The sequence below is a fragment of the Rousettus aegyptiacus genome, unplaced genomic scaffold, assembly GCF_014176215.1.
Source record: "Rousettus aegyptiacus isolate mRouAeg1 unplaced genomic scaffold, mRouAeg1.p scaffold_m13_p_3, whole genome shotgun sequence".
NCBI classification, from domain to species: domain Eukaryota; kingdom Metazoa; phylum Chordata; class Mammalia; order Chiroptera; family Pteropodidae; genus Rousettus; species Rousettus aegyptiacus.
Genome location: NW_023416306.1, coordinates 115,326,359 through 115,346,298, shown reverse-complemented (window position 1 = coordinate 115,346,298; position 19,940 = coordinate 115,326,359). Strand labels below are relative to the sequence as shown.

Below are 19,940 nucleotides of genomic sequence, written 5' to 3'. Positions count from 1 at the left end.
TTGTTTCAGACCTTTTGGAGAACACATGTAAACATATCCATAAACAGTATCATTCAACATGTATTAGCCTGTAACGTAGCCTCTCGCAAGAATGTCAGACTGACTTAACTGCCAGGCCAAAGCAGCATAAGAGAGTGTGAGAAACTGCTGTATATAACTACAAGGTCATGTCTACTACCATAGGCCTAAATTCTATGACTAAGTTGTACATGTTGAATACTCATTACATGGGAAACGTGGGTTTCTTTGTATTTAATTGTTCCTTCCTGGTAAATGGTAACTGATTTGAAAATGTTTCAAGGTCTGCTCTCTCTCTGGCTTCTCTCATATAGCTCCATGGTTCATAACCTTTTGTTCCTATCTCAGCACACAAAACAGATGCTGTCTATATTTAATATGCACATACCCTGAAGTGTCCTCTGTACTCAAAAAGCACTCAGGGAAGCACATCAGAATGCCAAAAAGTGAAAGGGTTGTTGCCATAGGGATAACCTTATATACTTAAACTTATTTTTGTAATTATTTGCCAACTTTGATTTTTAAGTGTGATTAATTACTCATTACTTGAGATATATCACAAATGATTGTAACATACTCTGAGCCACTAGCACACGTGAATCCCATAATTTAAATTCTTACACATATTTACACTTATTCACACATTCATGTGTCAGACATTCAATTGAGTACCACCTCTGTGCCAGGCACTGAACCAGGTGCTGAGAAAACAAAGGTGAGTAAGATACTATTCTTGTTTACAACCTAATACAGTGGTTCCTAAACTTTACTGAGAAGCTCACCTGGAGCTTGTTAAAATGCAGATAGAGTCTGATTCAGTAGATGAGCCCAAGGAATTTACATTTTTAACAAATACCCATGGTGATTCCTTAAAGATATGGGTTGATCTCATTTTGAAAAACTGGTCTGGACAAAGAAAATTTCAAAATCACGTAAAGAATTCAGGATCAGGGACTTTTTCTATGTCTGATGTTTTCTTGAAATAAGCAATACATGTACACGATAAGAAGATATTCCAAAGCTGAAGTTAGGGTGATCCACTGAGAATGACTTCGCAAGATTCAAAATGAAGAAAAATACAGCCATCTATCAACAAATTGTTGATATGTAGGAGTTTTCAGAAGATTCCAAATCATTAATCTATTCACTTGACAAATATTTATTGAGTGCCTAGTATGTCCCAGGTTCTGTGGGGCATTTCTTTCTAAAGCTCCTTCTATATTCTGTTTCTTCTATTTCTCAGAAGCATTATTCTATTGATTATTGCTTTTCTTTCCCATGTCTGCAATCTCTTTTTCTGCTGGCTCCTTTTAACACATCTTTTTTGTCTGAAAAGTAAAAATATCTTTGACCTTGTGTTTCCTCTTGCTATAATCATGTTATGTTCTTCACACCCTATCAGTTAGGATGCTTTTAGCCACAAGTAACAGAAAATTCAACACACGTTGACTTATAAGCACCTATTATTGGCTCATATGGAAAAGTTCAGAAGCAGGGCTCGCTTTAGGCAAGGCTTGATCCAGCAGTTTAAAAGACTTCAGAAGGTGCCTGCCTACTTCTCTATTCTTCGCTCTCCTTAATTCTTTGTACTCCACCCCACTCACATCCAGGCAGCCATAGGTTTTCTCCTCATGGTTGCAGAATGGCTTGGATCCACCCCATTAACCAGGGAAAGATAGAGGATCTCTCTCAGGAGCATCCCAGGAAGAGGAAGGTGCTGCTTCCTAGAATTCTCTAGTATTCTTTGGCACTAATTGGGTTAGTTGTCAATCCCTGGGGCCAAAAGGATAGGCTATGCTGATTGGATTAGGTCAGTTAGAGGTGGAGCTAGATTTGGAGTTAATCCCACCCAAATTATTTAGCTGAGAATGGAGGAGGAATGGTTTTCCAAACTATATTTGAGGACACAGTGCTACAAAGGAGAGGAAATGGTCACTTTAAGAGCCATGCTTCTGAAAATACAGGCCCTGGTCATGGTTGTACTGTCTGTTTCATCTTCCTTGAACCCAGGATAAGAATTGGACCCCATGCTCACATCATTAATCACTTTCAAGTCACTATGCCTCAGGGTTCTGCTTCATGGGGTGGAATATATTCTCATGTTACAATAAATGCCTAAAGAAGGAAATTTACCATTCTAGCTGCAAACCTGGCAGACTGGACCACCCTCATCATTCCAGGTGATGCTAAGGATCACCTTGGTTATTCAGGAATATTCCTCTGCAGGCACTTCTACACAGGCATTTGCACCTAGCAAGTCACGTTTTAGATACAATTGGGAGGCACTTTGAGCAAAAACAGGTGGTTTCATTTCACGATTAAAGTACAAATCCTGTGTGGGGAATATAAAGCAGATTGGATACTAAATGAAGTTACAATGAAGTAGAAGTGGGTGAAACCTCAAAGGGGGACAAAAGCATGAGGAACTCCACATTTAGGGAATGAAGGAGACAAAATGCACAATAATGCCTTGCTTGTTAAAACTATCTGAATCAATATTACTTGACTCTCGAAGACTTCATTTGTGGCAAAATTTATACTTGACAAAAATCCTACTATCCATATGTTTATGAATCTCTGGCTTTCACATATTGACCAATGCAGGAGTAATTCAGAGTTCTCTTTCCATCATCTAGGACTATACTGTCCAATACGGTAGCCACTAACCATATGAGACTATTTAAATTACTTAAAATTAAATAAAATTAAAAATTGATAGTAGCCACATTTCAAATGCTCAACAACCACATGTAGCTAGTAGCTACTGTATAGAACACTGATTTATGAAACTGATATAGAACGTTTCTATCATCACAGAAAGTTCTATAGGCTTAGAAGTTCTCTGAATATTTGCCTGTATTTTCCTTTGGTTCTACCTTGATATGCTATTTTTATTAAAATAGAAACGACTCAAATTTGGTCAAGCTGTATAATTATAGTGGCGCAAACTGGGATATATTGTTTAGGATTAGGGACACTTGTGGGTGATAAACTCAAATTAGCAATGGCTTAAATAGGAAAAAGTTTATTTTTCATGTTAAAGTCCAGATGTAGGCAATATAGGGCTGCTATAGCTGCTCTGATTCACAAAGTCGTGGAGGTCCCAGGCTCCTTCCTACTTTCTGCTGCTTCTGCAGGAGGTTGCCCCCAACCTCATGGTCCAAGATGGAGTTTTGTAATTTCCAAGTTCTAGGTAGTAATATGAAAGCAAAGGGGAAGGAGAGGTAAGACATGCCGGCTGTCTTTTAAGGAAAGCTTGCAGTAGCTATCACATGATATTTCCACTTCTATTAGTAGCTGCGAAGCAAGCTGGGAAGTGTAAACTTTATTCACATGCTTAGCTAAATATTCTATTACAAAGAAATGAACGAAGAACATATCAGGAAATAATGAGTTGTATCCTCAGAGCTCAACCTCTGAATATGAGAACCGGGTTGGGAAATGACAGAACCCAAAGCTGTTAAGTCGGTCCAATTGCACTCTAGCCAGTGAGGTTTAGTCAAAAGTAGTTCAGGTTGAGAATATTTATAATGGTGTGGCAGGTATATCATGTCTTTCCCAAATCTAAGTCAGGAGGGTACTGTGATTGTAATTGTGAAGGAGGATAAAATTGCCTCAATCTTAAGTGATTGTCATGCTCGCATACGGTGGGGGATGGATTGGGGTTTACCTGCCTGAAGTCAATTACAACAAGAGCCATAGAAAAATAGCACATCTTGTGTCCCGATATTTATCAAAGTGGCATCACAAAATGCCTGGCTTTTATCCCCAGAAGAAGGGTAGACAGTTCATTTTGTTTAACGGAAAATCCACTTGAACACTGCTGGCTCTTTCTAATTAGGTGACCCTTTTTACCTGCTGGTTGGTCTGGACTGCAGGATGGGCTTCCTCATCAGGAAGGACTGTCCTGGAAAGGTGACCTTGGATCTCACATCAGGCCTATTTTCTGTTGTTGGTGAATAAGTGGTCATCCTGGTTTGTCATTTCTCCTCCTGTGAGGTTGGTTGGCATAACGTAATCCTCTGAGTAAACAGATACAATCAAGTTCCTGGATTAGCAGAGAACTAACCCCGCATCTGTAATGAGACAGACCACCATGACTCCAAATTCCCGCAAAGTAATTTCCTTTTCTGAATCATTTATTTCCTTTGCCAGGATCATACCACATCATCCTTAAATTCTGAAGGGATTCTATCAAGATATGAAACTGCTGAATCATATTTGCCTCTTGCCTGAAATATTGTGGTAGTCTTTGCTGGCTTGTGTCACTACTGCTCTTCCTAAAGGTTTTCACGAAATTTGTCCTTTGGTCTCTTGAGTCAGTACCCATTCTGTGTTGAAATTTGTGCAGGTTACTGTAGAGGGTATGTATTTTAAAGGCTATGACAAAATCATTGCCTTCAGGGTTCTTCCCCTCCTGTTGAAAAGGCTTGTACACATAAAATGATGAATGAGCAGTTTAATCGTTTATAATTTAGTTTTCATTTGAACATAATTAAATGTCAGTGTACATAGTATAGAGAATAAATATAGATGTCAGAAGGAGGGGATTAATTTTGAGATGGATGCATTAGGGAAAGTTTTTAAGGAGAACATGGAATTTAAGATGTGTTCTAAATAGGTGCAGCCAATGTATCAATTAGGACCTATTGGTTGCAAGTGATAGAAACCCAATGCAGATTAATTTAGGTAAAAGTAATTTATTGGTGCTTGGAAGTCAAGGAAAGACTAAATAGCCAATCCATGGAAAGACAATAGATGCAGCTGGACTTCAGGAACAACTAGAACTAGCAATATACATGCTGACTTAACTTTTTATCCCTCCACTTCTGTCTCACACCTTTATCTTCCTGCAAACCAGTTTTCTTCACAATATTAGCAGGTAGCTCAGGAGCTTCACAAGAGCCACCAGGGTTAAAAGGGCTCTTTTCCAGTTTTAGTTCAGATAATCCTTGGGAAAAAACTGACTGGCCCAGCGCAGACCAGGTATTTATCACTGGACCAATCAGCTGAAGTAGAGAGAGTTATGTAATACCCGAGATAAATCTTTTGGGATGCAGAAGAGGGAGGTATGCTGAGCAGAGAAAATATTAACTATTATGAGGAAGAATGAGTGTTTAGGCAGATATCAACTTGGATGAGAAATTGTAGATAAGTATGAGTATTATAGATAGAGTACTAGATTATGGAGGCTTTAGAATTTATGCACTGGCAAGTCTGGAGGCCAAAGGAATATGATATTTAGCTCTAGGTGTCATGTTTTAAAATGGAAATAGACAAACTGTTGTGTCCAGAGTAGGGTAGTCAGTAGACTGAACGCAAGTTATATGAGGGTGATTACTATCCAGGTTTCACTGGGTTTGGAAAAAAGGAGCAAAAGATCAAAGATAGCAAAGAGAGCTCAATAGGTTTTAGTGTAAGAAGAGGGCTTAGGGAAAGAAGCCAAGGATAGCCAAGGATGTCTAGCTTAGAAGGATGTGAGCATTTACAGAAATAGGGAAGATAAGAGGAGTTAATATGGGTAAATATGATAGTTCAATTTTAGACATACCGAATTTTAGATGCTAGTGGTACATCCCACTGCTGGAACTGCTATTAGGAGGTTGGAAATGTATGCTGGGGTTTAGGAAAAGATTATCAAATTGTCTTTAGATAACTCATATCTGAAACTAGAAAAGAGGAAGGTGCTAGCTGGACTTTGGAGACAACTCCATTTGAGGTTGTGGGAAGAGAAAGGAGTCAGTGAAAGGCAGGCAGCTAGGGAAAGTTCGAGGAGGTAGGAGAAGTAAGCAAGTGTAGATGAGAGAAGTCAAATCAGAATTTCAATAAGGGAGTGGTGGTGGCGTGGAAACGAGTGATGGAGGAAACTTGGAAACGGCAATTATATTTGGTAAAGTCTTTCGAACTCTGAATTGCAAGGATTACAATTCAAATTCGTGCAGAGGGCTTAATTCCTGCTGGCACTATGCTAGGTACTGGGGTCAGGAAGAACAGAACAGTTCTGGACCCAAGAAGCTCACAGCGTGGTGGAGGAAGTGAGAAATAAATGGATAATTAAGATACAGTGTTGAAGGTCCTTAAACAGAGGCGTGCACAAGATACAGTAAGAAGTCCTGCGTAGTGGGCGACCCCATGGGGAGGGACTGGGAAACGGCGGGTAGGACGATTTGCTGTCCAGGTGCGTGGTGGGTCTCCAAAGATTCCGCGAGAGCAATTCCAGCAGATCCAGTACTCCGAGATCGTAAACAGCTCTTTGGCGGCTGCGGGGTGCTGGAGCATAAGGGGACCCTGGCGTCTCGAGGCGAAGGATTGTTAACAATATCTGGGTCTCATTTGAAAGATGAGGGATGGAGTTTGCAGCCTGAAAATGAGATGCAGGAAGAAGAGGAAAAAAGCTTCCCTAAATCCTCCTCACTTTCTCACAGAAGGTAGAAAAATCAGGAGCGGTAGAAGCTGGGCCTTTTTTGGAAACTAATCGACCAAAAGCCTCAAGTAGCTGGACTTGGGGATTCTTGGGGATTACCACACCCGGGTTTCCACTTAGGAATACTGGCAGTTTCCGCAACGGGCCGGAACTCTAGTGTCATAACTCCTGGTTTGGCGCCGGACCGTTTAAGCAGATGGACTTTTACAGGGAAAGTGGAGTACGAGTCGGGAAAACCCGGGGACCTGGGCGGAATCCGCTGGTGAGCGTGGACCTGGGAGGCAAAAGGACACCTGCCGGTGGTTGGTGTGTCTGGGACGTGCGACCGCTACAGAGCCCAGCAGGTGAGGGTTGAGGGGATTGCCGCAGCGTGGCCCGGACCGTTTCCCCACTCTAATCGGAAGCTTAATTTTGGGGCTCTAGATTTATTTAGTTTTGCCACATACTAACTGTATGACCTCAGGCGATTTTATCTTGGAACCTGGGGTTTTCTCTATAATTGGAGTAATAATGCCTCTCACAGGTTGTGAGGAGTCAATGAAAATATACTTAGAACAGCTTCTAGCACATAGTAAGCCCTGAATATACTATCTTTACAAAGACTTCTCCGTTTGGCTGCGTGCCTTACCAACTTCGGGCGGAATCATCTATTAATGGGTTTGACTTCGTTGGTAAAAATATGAAACATTTTTATAATTGAAGTTATATCATTAGAGAAGTAACACTACTAAGAGTTTGAGAAATAGGGTGAATAGAGGTAAAATCATTAACTACTATCAGGGAAATTTAAATATTACAGATGATTCCAAGACCTCAGATCAACTTTGTTTTTTTTTTTCCTGATTTCCTTCTGTTTTTAGTCCATATGAAAATATACCGTTTACATGGTTTTCATTTATTCACCAAACATTATTAAGCATCAGTTATGTTCAAGACATAGTTCCTAAGATTAAGGAGGTCAGGGTATTAGGTAGTTAAAAGCAAGAGTCTAATGTTATGTAAGGACTGTGAGAGGTATGCACAGGTTCTTATGGAAATATGGAGAAAGAGCAATGTCAGTGCCTTCCACAGAGGCCACCAGGAACATGCCTATAGTTGAACAAGCTGGGTTTATTACTCCTTGTAATGAGGGAGAATACAGGCCATGGGAAATCATGGGCGTCTCAGTAAGAGGGTGTTGGAAGGGATTTATTACAGACGTGTCACTTAATGACAGGGATACATTCTGAGAAATGCATCGATAGGTGATTTTGTCATTGTTTGAACATCATAAAGTGCACTTACACACCTAGACAGTATTGCCTACTACACACCTAGGCTATATGGTATAGCCTATTTCGCCTACACTACAAGCCTGTGCAGCATGTTACTGTACAAAACATAAGATTAAATCAAGCACAAGAGAAAATAATGCAATCAAGAGAAATAGTAAGCCCAAGATGTGAGAGGCTGCTGCTGGTGTAACATGCCATTCTGTTTTGCAGCAAACTTTTTTTTTTACAAGTAGAAAGAGTACACTCTACAATAACGATAAAAAGTATAGTTTAGTGAATACATAAACCAATAATGTCATTTATTATCATGATTAAGTATGTACTGTACATAATTGTATGTGCTATATTTGTATATGACTGGAAGTGCAGTAGGTTTGTTTACACCAGCATCACCACAAACATGTGAGTAATATGTTGCACTATGATGTTAGGATGGCTACAATGTTGCTGGACAATAGGAATTTTTCAGTTCCATTATAATTTTATCTAATGGGACCACCTTTATATACTTGGTTCCTTGTTGACTAAAATATTATTTGGCATGTGGCTGTATTGGATTTAGGCTTATGTTAAGGGATTTTGGGGGAAAGTAGTCAGGAGGTGGAGGTAATCCTATGATTAGGTATCTTAAGTCTTATCTGGGAGAGACTCTTACCTGCCTAGAGTAAGGCTAATGCCATGACTGGTCAAGATATAGCATTCGCTCATATTAGCTAGGATAGAATGTTTGGCACTGTGGTTTGAACATTTTTTTTCTGTGTGCAGGCAAGATTATAGTCACTTTTAATAGAGCTGAGGGTATTGCCCATGGATGTAAGGAGAAGTTAGGCCAAGGAGTTGGGCACAGTTTGGAGGGTCTCGTGTACCATTTTAAGAACTTGAATTTCTGGGGAAATTGCTGAATTATTATAAGGGGCATGCCATCATATTTAGAAAAATTCCTTTTGTTGCTAGACAAAGGATGGATTGGAAGAGGAGGGGGAGATCAGAATCAGAGACATCTATTAGGACTTTGCTACTTAAAAAGTATTCTTTGGGCCACAAGGGCATCAACTGGGAGCTTGTTAGAAATGCAGAATCTCAGGCCCCATCCTGCACCTACTAAATCAGAATCTGCATTTTAACAATATTCCCATATAATTCATAGGCACTTTAAAGTTTGAGAAGCCCTTTGTTAGGGGAATTATAATAGTCCTGGTAACAAGCAATAAGTCCTTGAATCAAGACACTGGTAGTGGATGTGGAGAAATATGGAGATATTTATTCAACAAATATGAAAAGCTTTTGCATGCCTGAGACCATCCTGGGAGCTGGAAGTACCATAATGAAGATAATCTCTTCCCTCAAGATATGTCCAGTTTGGTGGGGGTGACTAACAAGTTAACCAGTCAGTAAACTTTAGCAGGGAAAGTGTAAGCCTGAGTAGTTAGAACACATCAAAGAGATGTGGGGCTTGGTGGAGTGGAGTAGTCAAGGATCTTGGAGGATGTAACATATCTAAGATGAGTCCCAAAGGATAAATTACCCAGGCAAAATCAGTAGAGGGCTTTCCTGGCCTTGGAGCAGCAACTGGCCAAGGCCTGAAGCCCAGAGAGGGAGTACTGAGTGGCGCTTATTGGATCACAGGTTCTCTGTGATGGGAGCACAGAGTGGGATGTGACTAGAGGTGAGGTTGGAGATATGAGCAGAGGCCAGATCTGGAGTCTTGTGGAGAAATTTGGGCTTTATTCTTAAGACCACGAGGGAGCTTCTTAAGAGTTTTAATCAGAGAAGATAAATGATCAGTTTTGTGTTTTAGGCCCTTCTAGATGCTAAGTGGTGGGATGAGGTGGGGGTTGCAAGCCTGGAGGCAGGAAGCAGGGTGCAGTGATCTAGGAGAGAAGGTGCTGACCCATCTGATATGGAGAGTGAAGGAGGAGGGGTATTCTATAAGGACCACCAGTTCTATGTTGTGGAGTAGTCTGGGTGTTATTCTGATGTAGACTGGATTTTGGCATTTGGCAGACATTTTATCTTTCTATCTCTCTATCATCTATCTATCTATTTATTTATTTATTTAATTTTCAGTTTTCCATTTAGTTTCTCATTCAGTACCATGTTCTGACTAGCGGGTGAATTTTGTTTTTTTCTCTGTCCTGGTCTCTGAGGCCAGGACAGGAGAAAGACAAAGAAATTGGCATTGCATATTTTATTTTGCCTTATGAGCAAGTGAAACAGGTAGTAGGGAGGACTGTTTAGCTTTCTGGGTCTGGTAGCACTTCCTACCAACACTCATTAAATGTTGCTGCTAAGAGAAAAGCTGTTATTTTGCTAGAGTTATAAAAGTTATATTGCTTATGTTTTGCATATAGAGAGGCAGCAGCATCTAGTGGAAAGATTTAAGGCCAGGGTTCTAGTTGTAGCTTACATATTGATTAGCATTGTGATTTTAGGCAAGTCACTTCATTTGTTCGTGTGTTTCCTGGGTAAAGAAAATATCTACCTGTCTTGTTTTACAAGAGTTGTTTGTACATTAAATGAGATAATATATCTCAGGTGATTTGAAAATATTAAGAATGGTATTTAAATGTGATGGTATTAGTGCTACTGTTGTTTAGTTTCTATCTTTGAGGAGCTCAAGTAGTGATTAATAGTCAAAGCCTTGTTACTCAAAGTGTGAGCCTTGGACTAGAAGCTTGTTAGACATGAAGAATCTTGGGGATCTTGTCAGACTTACTGGATCAGAGAACCCTCTTACAGCCATCATTCTACCTGATCATCAGACGAATCCTTTAGTAGGTAGAGGGAGTGTTAATGCAACCTTACTCCCAAGGAAATGGAGGCCTATAAAAAGCAACTGCTTTACCTGAGGGTAAACAGCTTTATTAGGTTGAGCCAAATGAAATTGCCAATATTCATAATACTCATAACCGAATAAGAGAGCAGAGCCAGGTATCAAGTCTGTTTTCTGACTCCACATATAATGCTCATCGTAGTCCCTTTGTTTTACAGATGAAATGCTAACATATTGTTAGCTGGCCTCAGTTCTGGAGCAAATTAATTGAATGTTTTAAGAACCAAGTATTTCTTTAATCCAGCATAAAAATTTGTTTTGAAATGACACAACCTTTTGAAACACATACTTGAATTATTTTGGTGTTGATTATAAACTTCATGAAGGGGACCTGTGTTTATGTTCATCTTGGTTTTTTTTTCACAAGGCAGTGGGATGTATTACATACAATGTAAACTGTATTCTCTTCATAGTAAGTCCTACTTAATGTCTATAGAATTAGAAAATAAGTTCATGAATTTCACAATATATGATCCATGTCAAATATGAAATTGCGATGTATATTCATTGCTACACTGGTAACTCTTCAATGCCTCTTTCGTTATAGGTGGAATTGGGCCATTTGCTGAAGCTTCTTTCCCTGGTAACCCAGGGAGAAATTTACATTTTGACTTTTTCTTACCATGGCTTTAGTTCACAAATTGTTAAATAGCACTTATATTCTCAGAAAATGCCTGAGGCCACGAGTTGCCCCCCACCCATTTTTGAATACTCGCTTTGCAGACTTTTGTTCCAGGAGTCTTCAGAAACCAGTGGCTAGTCCCGGCAAAGCTTCCTCGCGAAGTAACACTGAAGGGGGTTTGCAAGGACGTGACCAGAGTGAAGTTGCTTTGGATATAACTTCTCCCGAGGAGAAGCCTGAAGTTAGTTTTGATAAAGCAATTAAAGATGAAATAAAGGAACATTTTAGGCGTTTGAAGGATGATATTGTGAATCATTGGATAGGGCCTGAAGGCCGCCCTCTGCATGAGGTCTTGCTAGAACAAGCCAAGGTTGTCTGGCAGTTTCGTGGGAAAGAAGATTTGGATAAGTGGATAGTGACATCGGATAAAACAATTGGAGGAAGAAGTGAAGTGTTCCTGAAAATGAGCAAGAATAACCAAAGTGCACTGCTGTATGGAACTCTGAGCTCTGAGGCACCTCATGATGGGGAGAGTGGTCGCAGTGGGTACTGTGCAATGATATCTAGGATTCCAAGGGTAAGTGAGGCTTGGGAGCCTCAGTTTTCTAGTGAACTGGGGTAAACTTCATTGTAGCATGAATTATGGCAGAGAGCATTTGTTTCTGTAAATAAAAACACCTGGTATCTCATCTGTGTATAGGGTTAAATAACTACTGGGCACAAGTGTGAAGCTGAAGCACAAGGGGGAATTGGTTCCTGAGGAGGAACTACTTGTTTCTGGGCATCACTTTGAACCAGAGTAGGACATTTTTATCTGAGGAACCCTGATAGGTTAGATATTTGAACGATGATCTGGGGAGACTTGCATCTCCTCTAATGTAGGCCACAGACCCTGTATTGTTCCTTAGTGTGGATGTAGGATCAGCCTGTGGCATTTTTTAAAGTAAACTTTTAATTTTAGCATAGTTTTAGTTTTACAGAAAAATTACGAAGTAGTACAGAGAGTTCCTGTGTACCCCTCACTTAGCTTCTCCATGTGTTAAGCATCTTACATTGCTATAGTACCTTTGTCATGATCGAAAAACCTACATTAATACATTACTATTAACTAAATTCAGCCTCTATTTGGATTTCACTGGTTTTTCCACTAATATTCTTTTTCTGTTCCGGACCCTATCCAGAGTACCACGTTACATCTAATTGTCATGTCTCCTTAGTCTCCTCTGGTCTACAACAGTTTCTTAGTCTTTTCTTATTTTCCTGAGGACCTGAAAAACACTGGCCAGATATTTTTTTTGTAGAATGACCCTCAATTTGAGATTTTCTGATTTTTTTTTTCTCCAGGTTAGACTGGGGTTCTGGGTTTAGGAAGAATGCTACAGAGTTAAAGTACCCTTCTCATCACATCATATCCAGGCATATGCTAGCAATATCACTGATGTGTTAACCTTGATCACCTGGTCAAGGTAGTGTGTGCCAGGTTACTGCATTGTTACATTACTTTATATCTTTCTATACTCTGTTCTTTGGAAGCAAGTCACTAAGTGCTTCCTACTTTCAAGACCAGGTAGGGTGTGGGATTAAGTTCTGTCAACCTGGAAGGTGTAGTATTTACATAAATTATTGGGATTCTTCAGAAAGGAAGATTTATTTCTTCTCTCACACTTATTCATTCATTTAGTATTGACTCACACTTTGGGTTATAATTCAATACTGTGTTATTTTGTTGCTCAAATTGTTCCAGCTTTAGCCATTGGGAGCTCTTGAAGGATGACTCCTGTTCTTTTGCTGTACCCCATCCTTTTGTTTTTTGAGCACTTTTTGACACTACAAGATGTTCTCAGCTCATCCTGTTCCAATCCTAGAATTTGCCTGTTCTGGAAGGAGCCCTGGTTTCCTTGTTTTTTTGGAGAATAGTATTAGAAACCAAGATCTGGGCATTTGAGTATGCTTGCTGCTACTAGGTTGACACTACTTCTAGGACGTCTCAGTAGACATAGCTAGGAGTAAATGTATGCATACCAACCTGTGGAAACACGTCTATAATTATTTCTGTATATTAAGCTAAATATGAGTTTTTACTAATGCTCTGACTTTAATTTAATACTATGTAGTTTAGTGTAGACTTCCCCCTCTTGCTTATCTTTAACTTCACTCTGTAACAGCAAGAAATAACGTCTCCCACCATTTACCATTCATCTACTTATTAATTTAATCCCAGTATGCAAGTAAAGCAGTTTCAGAATTTTTAACCCATAAGATGATGGGAGACAACCTTACCAACTAGAATTCAGAGTTTATGTATAGTTTCTTTTGTCTTTAGCCTTACAGTTTCCAGTCAGAACACTATTTCTCAAAGTTACTTAAGTCAGTTCCTTTATCTCACACCAGCCTGTGGCTTTTTGCAAATTTGCTGACCAGGTATTGTTTCAGGGCTGCCTTGGGCAGGCTTCCATGCCTGGCCTGGACCACAGCTCCTGATGTTTGCTTAGATGTTGTGCTTTAAGGAGAAAGACAAATGTTAGGGGTACTATTATGCTCCTTTTCTCCAGATAGTGAGGAAAAAGAAAGGTATGTGTTCTTTCAGAAGCAACAAACTATACATACAAAATTTTTTTTAGGCCCTAAAAATCCACAAAATGGATTTGGTCAGTCCACAGTAGAATGTAATTCTATGGCTAGATACACTGTGGAGTAATGAAAAATGTTGATAACATTTATTAAGTGTACTCTGCCTGTCCTTGTGCTAATTATATACATTATCCCTTTTATTCATCACAACAATATGGTAAGGTATGATCACCCCAATATTACAGATGAGGAAACTGAGGCTTAGGGAGATTGAATAACTTATCCAAAGTTATACAGCTAGTAAACACTAGTTCATATCTGTACACTGGTGTCCTTGAAATCAGATTATCTCTGAGATTAGTATAAATAAACAACTTTGGAAATTAACACTAAATTCCACTTTCAAAAAGAGAGAGTATGGATAGTTGTTAAGAACACAGATTTTGGAGTTAAACAGCACTGGATTTATCACTGATTAGTTGACTGCTTAGTTTCTTCATCTATAAAATGGAGCACAATTGTATTAACTACCTCATAGGGCTGTTGAAAGGATTAAATTATGCTTGTAAAGTACTTAATGTAAGTTTTCAATGGATGGTAGCTGTTGTTATAAAATATCAATTTAAACTTGAGCTCTTTCAGTTTTCTCATTTATGGGAAGGCAGTTTCATTAAATTGCCCACTCAGAAACCATTGCTCCATCAGACCAGGGAAAGAATGTACAGTAATTCTTTTCCATTTAGTAACACAAGTGAGTGCATACCCCATGTAAACACTGTCCTGGGCTAACATGTCTTGAACATGTAACTTACCTTAGAAACATATAACTATGTCAATATTTGGTACTAAAAAAAGAATCACCAGATTTATCTGTCTCCTTATGGTGATAGAGCAGAAAAAGAAAAATAGCTGGTGGATCCTTTTGTTGCTACAAAAGATAATGACTCACATTTTGCTAATAATGGAAAACGAGGTGAAATTAACTTTCTTTTCTGTACCTTAGGGCCCTTTTGAGAGAAAAAAGTCTTATGATTGGTCCCAGTTCAACACTTTGTATCTCCGTGTCCGAGGAGATGGTCGGCCTTGGATGGTGAATATCAGTGAGGACACGGATATAATCCAGAGGAAGAATCAGATGTACAGTTATTTCATGTTCACCCGTGGGGGGCCCTACTGGCAGGAGGTCAAGGTAATAGCACAAGTCTTTACTGTCTATGAAATGAGGTCTTTTGAGATCACGGTTACATTGTAGTTTTTTTTTTCCCTGAGTCCCTCTTGAGAGCTGTGGGAAGGGAAAGAAAGAAGAGAACCTAGGGGCGAGATTTACATAATTTGACCTTTTCTTTCATTAATTAAATGTTAGCTTACTAATCAGGAAATATTTTTGATAAGGATATAGCCAGGTGCATGCTAAGTCACAGATATATCTCTGCTCTGTGCCCAAGTAGACATTTTTAAGTTTCTGCTGTATCACCTCTACCAGACAATTCTACTAAGCTAGTCTCCCTATCTTAGTAGAAAGCCTCTCTTAAGGGGAATAAAGATTTCATATTTTACAATCATCAAAATTTTTCTTTATTTTTTTGTAGGATAAGGCAGTCTGAGAAGTTATGAGAAGGTAAAAAATGTTAACCTGGAAGAAAATTAAGTGGAAATTCAGGGAATGAGGACAAAATGAAATGCCCATTCCTGTCTTCTGACTAGTGAGGTTTTTAATCTATAAAAACTATCAAAAGAAAGTCTCCATTTTGATCATACTTAAACCTAAGCCTCATTCTGGATTCCTTTCTTTCTCACCCTGTATTCAGTCTATTTAACAAATCCTGTTACCTCTACTTCCAAAAAACACCCAGAATCTGACATTTCTAGCCATCTCTTCCACTCTCACCCTAGTCCAGGTCTTTGGATTACTGCAGTGGCTTCTTTATGGATTTCTCTTTGTCCTCTTGCCCCCTTAAAATCCACATTCCCTCCACATAGCAACCAGAGCGAGCTTTCTAAAGAATAGCTTAGATCACATCATTCACATGCTTAAAATCCTTCAATGGTTTGCCCTTATAATTAGAATAAAGTCCAAACTCCCTAACATGTTTCCCTGGGCCTCTACTGTCAGCCCCTGTTTTCATCTTCGGTTTACACTCCTTCCTCTCTCCTGCACACTGACTTCTTTTCTGTGTGTCAAACTCAACAAGCTAAGTTCCATCCCAGACCCTTTGTATTTTGTGTTGTATCTCCTGGTATGCTCTTTCTCCATATCTTCACCTGCTTCTTTCCTATCATTCACCTCTCAGCTCAAAAGTTGCCTTATAGAGCCATTTTCTGATCCGTTTAGCTAGACTTGCAGCCTCTAACCTAGTCACTGTGTTTAATTTTTTCAAATAGCTCATCGCTATGTAAAATTATTTTGTTCATTAACTTGTCTGTTTTATTATTACTCTGTACTCTGCTCCCTGGAACATAAATTCTGTAAATTCTTAGAGCAGGGTCTTTGTATGGTTCATATTTGTTTTCCCTGTACCTAAAACAGTGCTTGGCATTTAACAGACTTTTGATACATGTTTGTGCACTAATATAACTATATAACCAAAAAAATTACATTTGTAACACTTGTATATGAGTAATATATAATAAATTATTAAACATATTTAATTTTAGAAAATTTGGAATATGCAGAAAAGGAAAAAATATCTTGTAGTACCATTGCCCAGGGATAGGTTGAGTGAGTTGGGTGACCAATGCCTCTTGAATGGCAGGCAGGTAGTGTTAATTGCATTTCTAAAATGTATGGAATAATGAGGTAGATAAAATGCCAAAGTAGGATACAAAATGAGAAATTGGTGGTTGGCGGGGAGAGCTTTGTTTCAATTTGACAGAAATGAAGGAAGCAGGTGAAATGAGGATGTGACTGTATTTAGATTTGCTATGTGAGCAACATAATCTTTTGCTATGGTGGTTTATTATATGAGCTTTGAACTGTGTTATTTTTTATGTCAATAAGCGTTTTTGGTGATAAATAACCTGAACAGTACATTGAAAAATTTCATGATTTTTTGGTTCAAAAATCAAAATAGAAAGATGTATAATTGAGAAGTCTCACTCTCATGTCCCTATTCACCCTTTTCCAGCCTATCCTCTGTAGTCACTTTTATTAGCTTTGCAGTTTCTTTATGCAAACATAAGTAAATATGTCTAATATTGTTTTCTCCATTTTTTTACTAAAAAATAAATTTGCAATACTTTATCTTTTGCATCTGTTTATATTTTTAAAATTGAGAACCTGGAGAGCTGCTTTATCACTACATGGAGTCATTCTTCATTCATTATTTTGTTTGGTACTTTGTTATGTGGATATCTCTCAGTTGATTGAATGAGTCCTAGACTGACAGACACTTGGGTTGTTCCCAATTGCTATAGTAAATATTTTATTAGTTTTTTTGAGGTGTTTTAAAATTTTATATATATATTTTTAAAATGTGATTATATTGTAGATTTTGTCTATATCCTTCTTTTTGACTAATAATGTGGAGGTCTTTTTTTTTTTTTTTGCTATTAGGACAAGCTGTATCTTTATGTATTTGTCAGAGTTTATCTGAAATATAAATTTCTAAAAGTGAAATCGGTAGGTCAAAGCTATGGCATTTCGAATTTTGCTAGATAGTTTTCTGCTGCTACATAAAACACTTACCATAGATTTAGCTTCAGAAACTCGCATTTATTAGTTCACAGTTCTGTAGGTCATGAGTTGGGACACAGTATGGCTGGGTTCAGTGCTCAAGGGCTTATAAGGCCAAAATCAAGCCATCAAGCTGGGTTGTATTCCTTTCTGGAGGCTCTGGGGAAGAATCTTCCAAGCTCATTCTGGTATTGGTTCCTGTGATTATAGGGCTAATGTCGTTGTTTCTTTACTATTAGCTAGGAGTCCCTCTCAGCTTTTAGAAGCTGCCCACTTCCTTACCATTTAGCTCTCTCCATCTTCAAAACCAACAGTGGAGAATCTCCCTCAACTCCACTGAATCCCTCTTATGTGGCTAGTCTCTTAAACCAGTCCCGCTTTTGGGTTCAAGTGATTAAGTCATGCCTACAGAGGATAATCTTCCCTATTTAAGGTCAGCTGATTTAAAACCTGCCTTCTGCAGTTCCTTCAGAGCAGCACTGAGATTAGTGTTCGAATACCTGTAAGGTGTGTGTACACTAGAAGGTGTAAATCTTGGGGGCAACCTTAGAATCCTGCCTGTCACAATTGCCAGCTGCCCTCTCAAAGAGCTGTACTGATTTGTACTCCTACCTTTTCTGTTTCTTTCCACCACCATTTTTTCTATTGGGTTGATTAATCTTTTTCTTAGTTATATATCTGTGATCCAGAATACTAGCTACTTGTGATAACTGCATATATTAAATAATTTTAGAATTAAACTTAAACTATTTTTATCATTGCAGTTACATACAAATACCTTAGTTAACTTACATTTCAGCTATGAAGTAAATGTTTTTTTTTTTTTTTTTTTCAGATTCCTTTCTCCAAATTTTTCTTCTCTAATCAAGGAAGAATCCGGGATGCTCAGTACCAGCTTCTGCTTGATAAGGTAACATTTTCTTCCACTTTCACTCAGAACTATATTATCTTTAGTGAAACAGAACTCCTATGAGGATAAGTTCAGTCCATTTTTAAAGGCTGGCAAATGAAAGATGGAAATTCCTACTCAAGGCCACCCCTGTAATACCTAGACAGATGTTGATTCAGACCTTTCCTTTGAGCCAAACCCCCATCCTGCAGAAATTTCTTTATGGTCTTCTTTTCAATATGCCTACATTTTATTTTAGCTTTAAAATAAGAAAACAAGTATTAAGGTTTTCAAAAGAGCTTCAAGGAACCTCCATTAGACTGATTAGTTTTAAGTAGTACTGCATTAAAGGGAGATAAGAATGTGGAAAGAAAAACAGCTCTGTACTTCCTCTATAATTTGCTACAGCATATGAGAACTATGCTATACTTGCTAAGAGCTGATAGTATAGAGACCTAGCTATAGTAATCACCCCTGGAATTTCAAAACTCTAGTACATTAATGTATACAATTTTGATCAATTTCTCTATTTTAAATTTAGATCTCTTCTATTGGATTCACCCTAGCTGATAAAGTAGATGGTCCATTCTTCCTGGAAATAGATTTTATTGGAGTGTTTACTGATCCAGCCCACACAGAAGAATTTGCCTACGAAAATTCTCCAGTGCTTAACCCAAGACTTTTTAAATAGAGATCATGTGGTAATTTTGTAATACTAAACTAAGGGGAGTAGTATGCATGATGACACAGAAGCAAAATAAAGTATTTCTTTAATGGCATCCAATCAATAGCTGGTATGTATTCCCTAAGACAAAGCTAAATGCTGCTGCTAAGTAAGGGACCATATAAGAGGAAACAGCATGAAACCAGTTTCTAAGCTATACCTTTATTTAAAGAATGCAAGTACTAATGCACACGTATGATGTAAATAACTCTTTAGTTAGACTGAGTCTTCTTAGAAACAATTCCTACCTGACTAGGTGGTTTCTAAAGCAAGGAATCTCCAAGATGACTGTTGATGGCCTTCTACCACTCTGTTCCTTATAGGTCTCTTCTGTTTTCTAATCCACCTTTGAGGATAGGAGACTACTGAAGAATATTAAGATCCCATAGAAGTCACTGAGACATACCTACTGTCTTAGTCTTTTTGGGCTGCTATAACAAGTTACCAGAGGCTAGGTCGCTTAAACAACATATATTTAATTCTCACAGTTCTGGGGCTGGGAAGTCCAAGATCAAAGTACCTGCATATTTGGGGTCTGGTGAGTGTCTGCTTCTTGGCTTGAAGATAGCTGCCTTCTTGCTATATCTTCACATGGTCTCTTTCTCTTCTTTCAAAGGCATTAATCCCATCATGAGGGCTCCATTCTCATGACCTCCCAAAAGCTGCACCTCCAAGTACCATCACATTTGGAATTAGGGGTTCAACATATGAATTTTTGGGGGACACATAGTCCATAACACCTACTTAGAGAGCTGGTCTGCCAAAGATGGAAAATCCTTACCAGTTCTTTATAGTGACTTTTACTGTAACGACTAATGTCCCTAACGCTTCCCTAGTCATTTTAAGTATTACAGCGATTGCATCTACCAAAAATAAAATCCGATTAACAGTTTAAATTGATCAATTCTTGTC

General features: G+C 38.6%; 1 protein-coding gene across 1 annotated transcript; it reads left to right on the top strand.

The window, feature by feature from the left end:
* Nucleotides 1-6,336: 6,336 nt before the first annotated feature.
* NDUFAF1 (NADH:ubiquinone oxidoreductase complex assembly factor 1) lies at nt 6,337-19,092 on the top strand. The gene is made up of 5 exons (XM_016152266.2): nt 6,337-6,786; nt 11,097-11,748; nt 14,746-14,931; nt 18,251-18,325; nt 18,846-19,092. The coding sequence occupies exons 2-5, from the start codon at nt 11,173-11,175 to the stop codon at nt 18,993-18,995; spliced, it is 987 nt and encodes a 328-aa protein (XP_016007752.1). The 5' UTR covers nt 6,337-6,786; nt 11,097-11,172; the 3' UTR covers nt 18,996-19,092.
* The last annotated feature ends 848 nt before the right edge of the window (nt 19,093-19,940 follow it).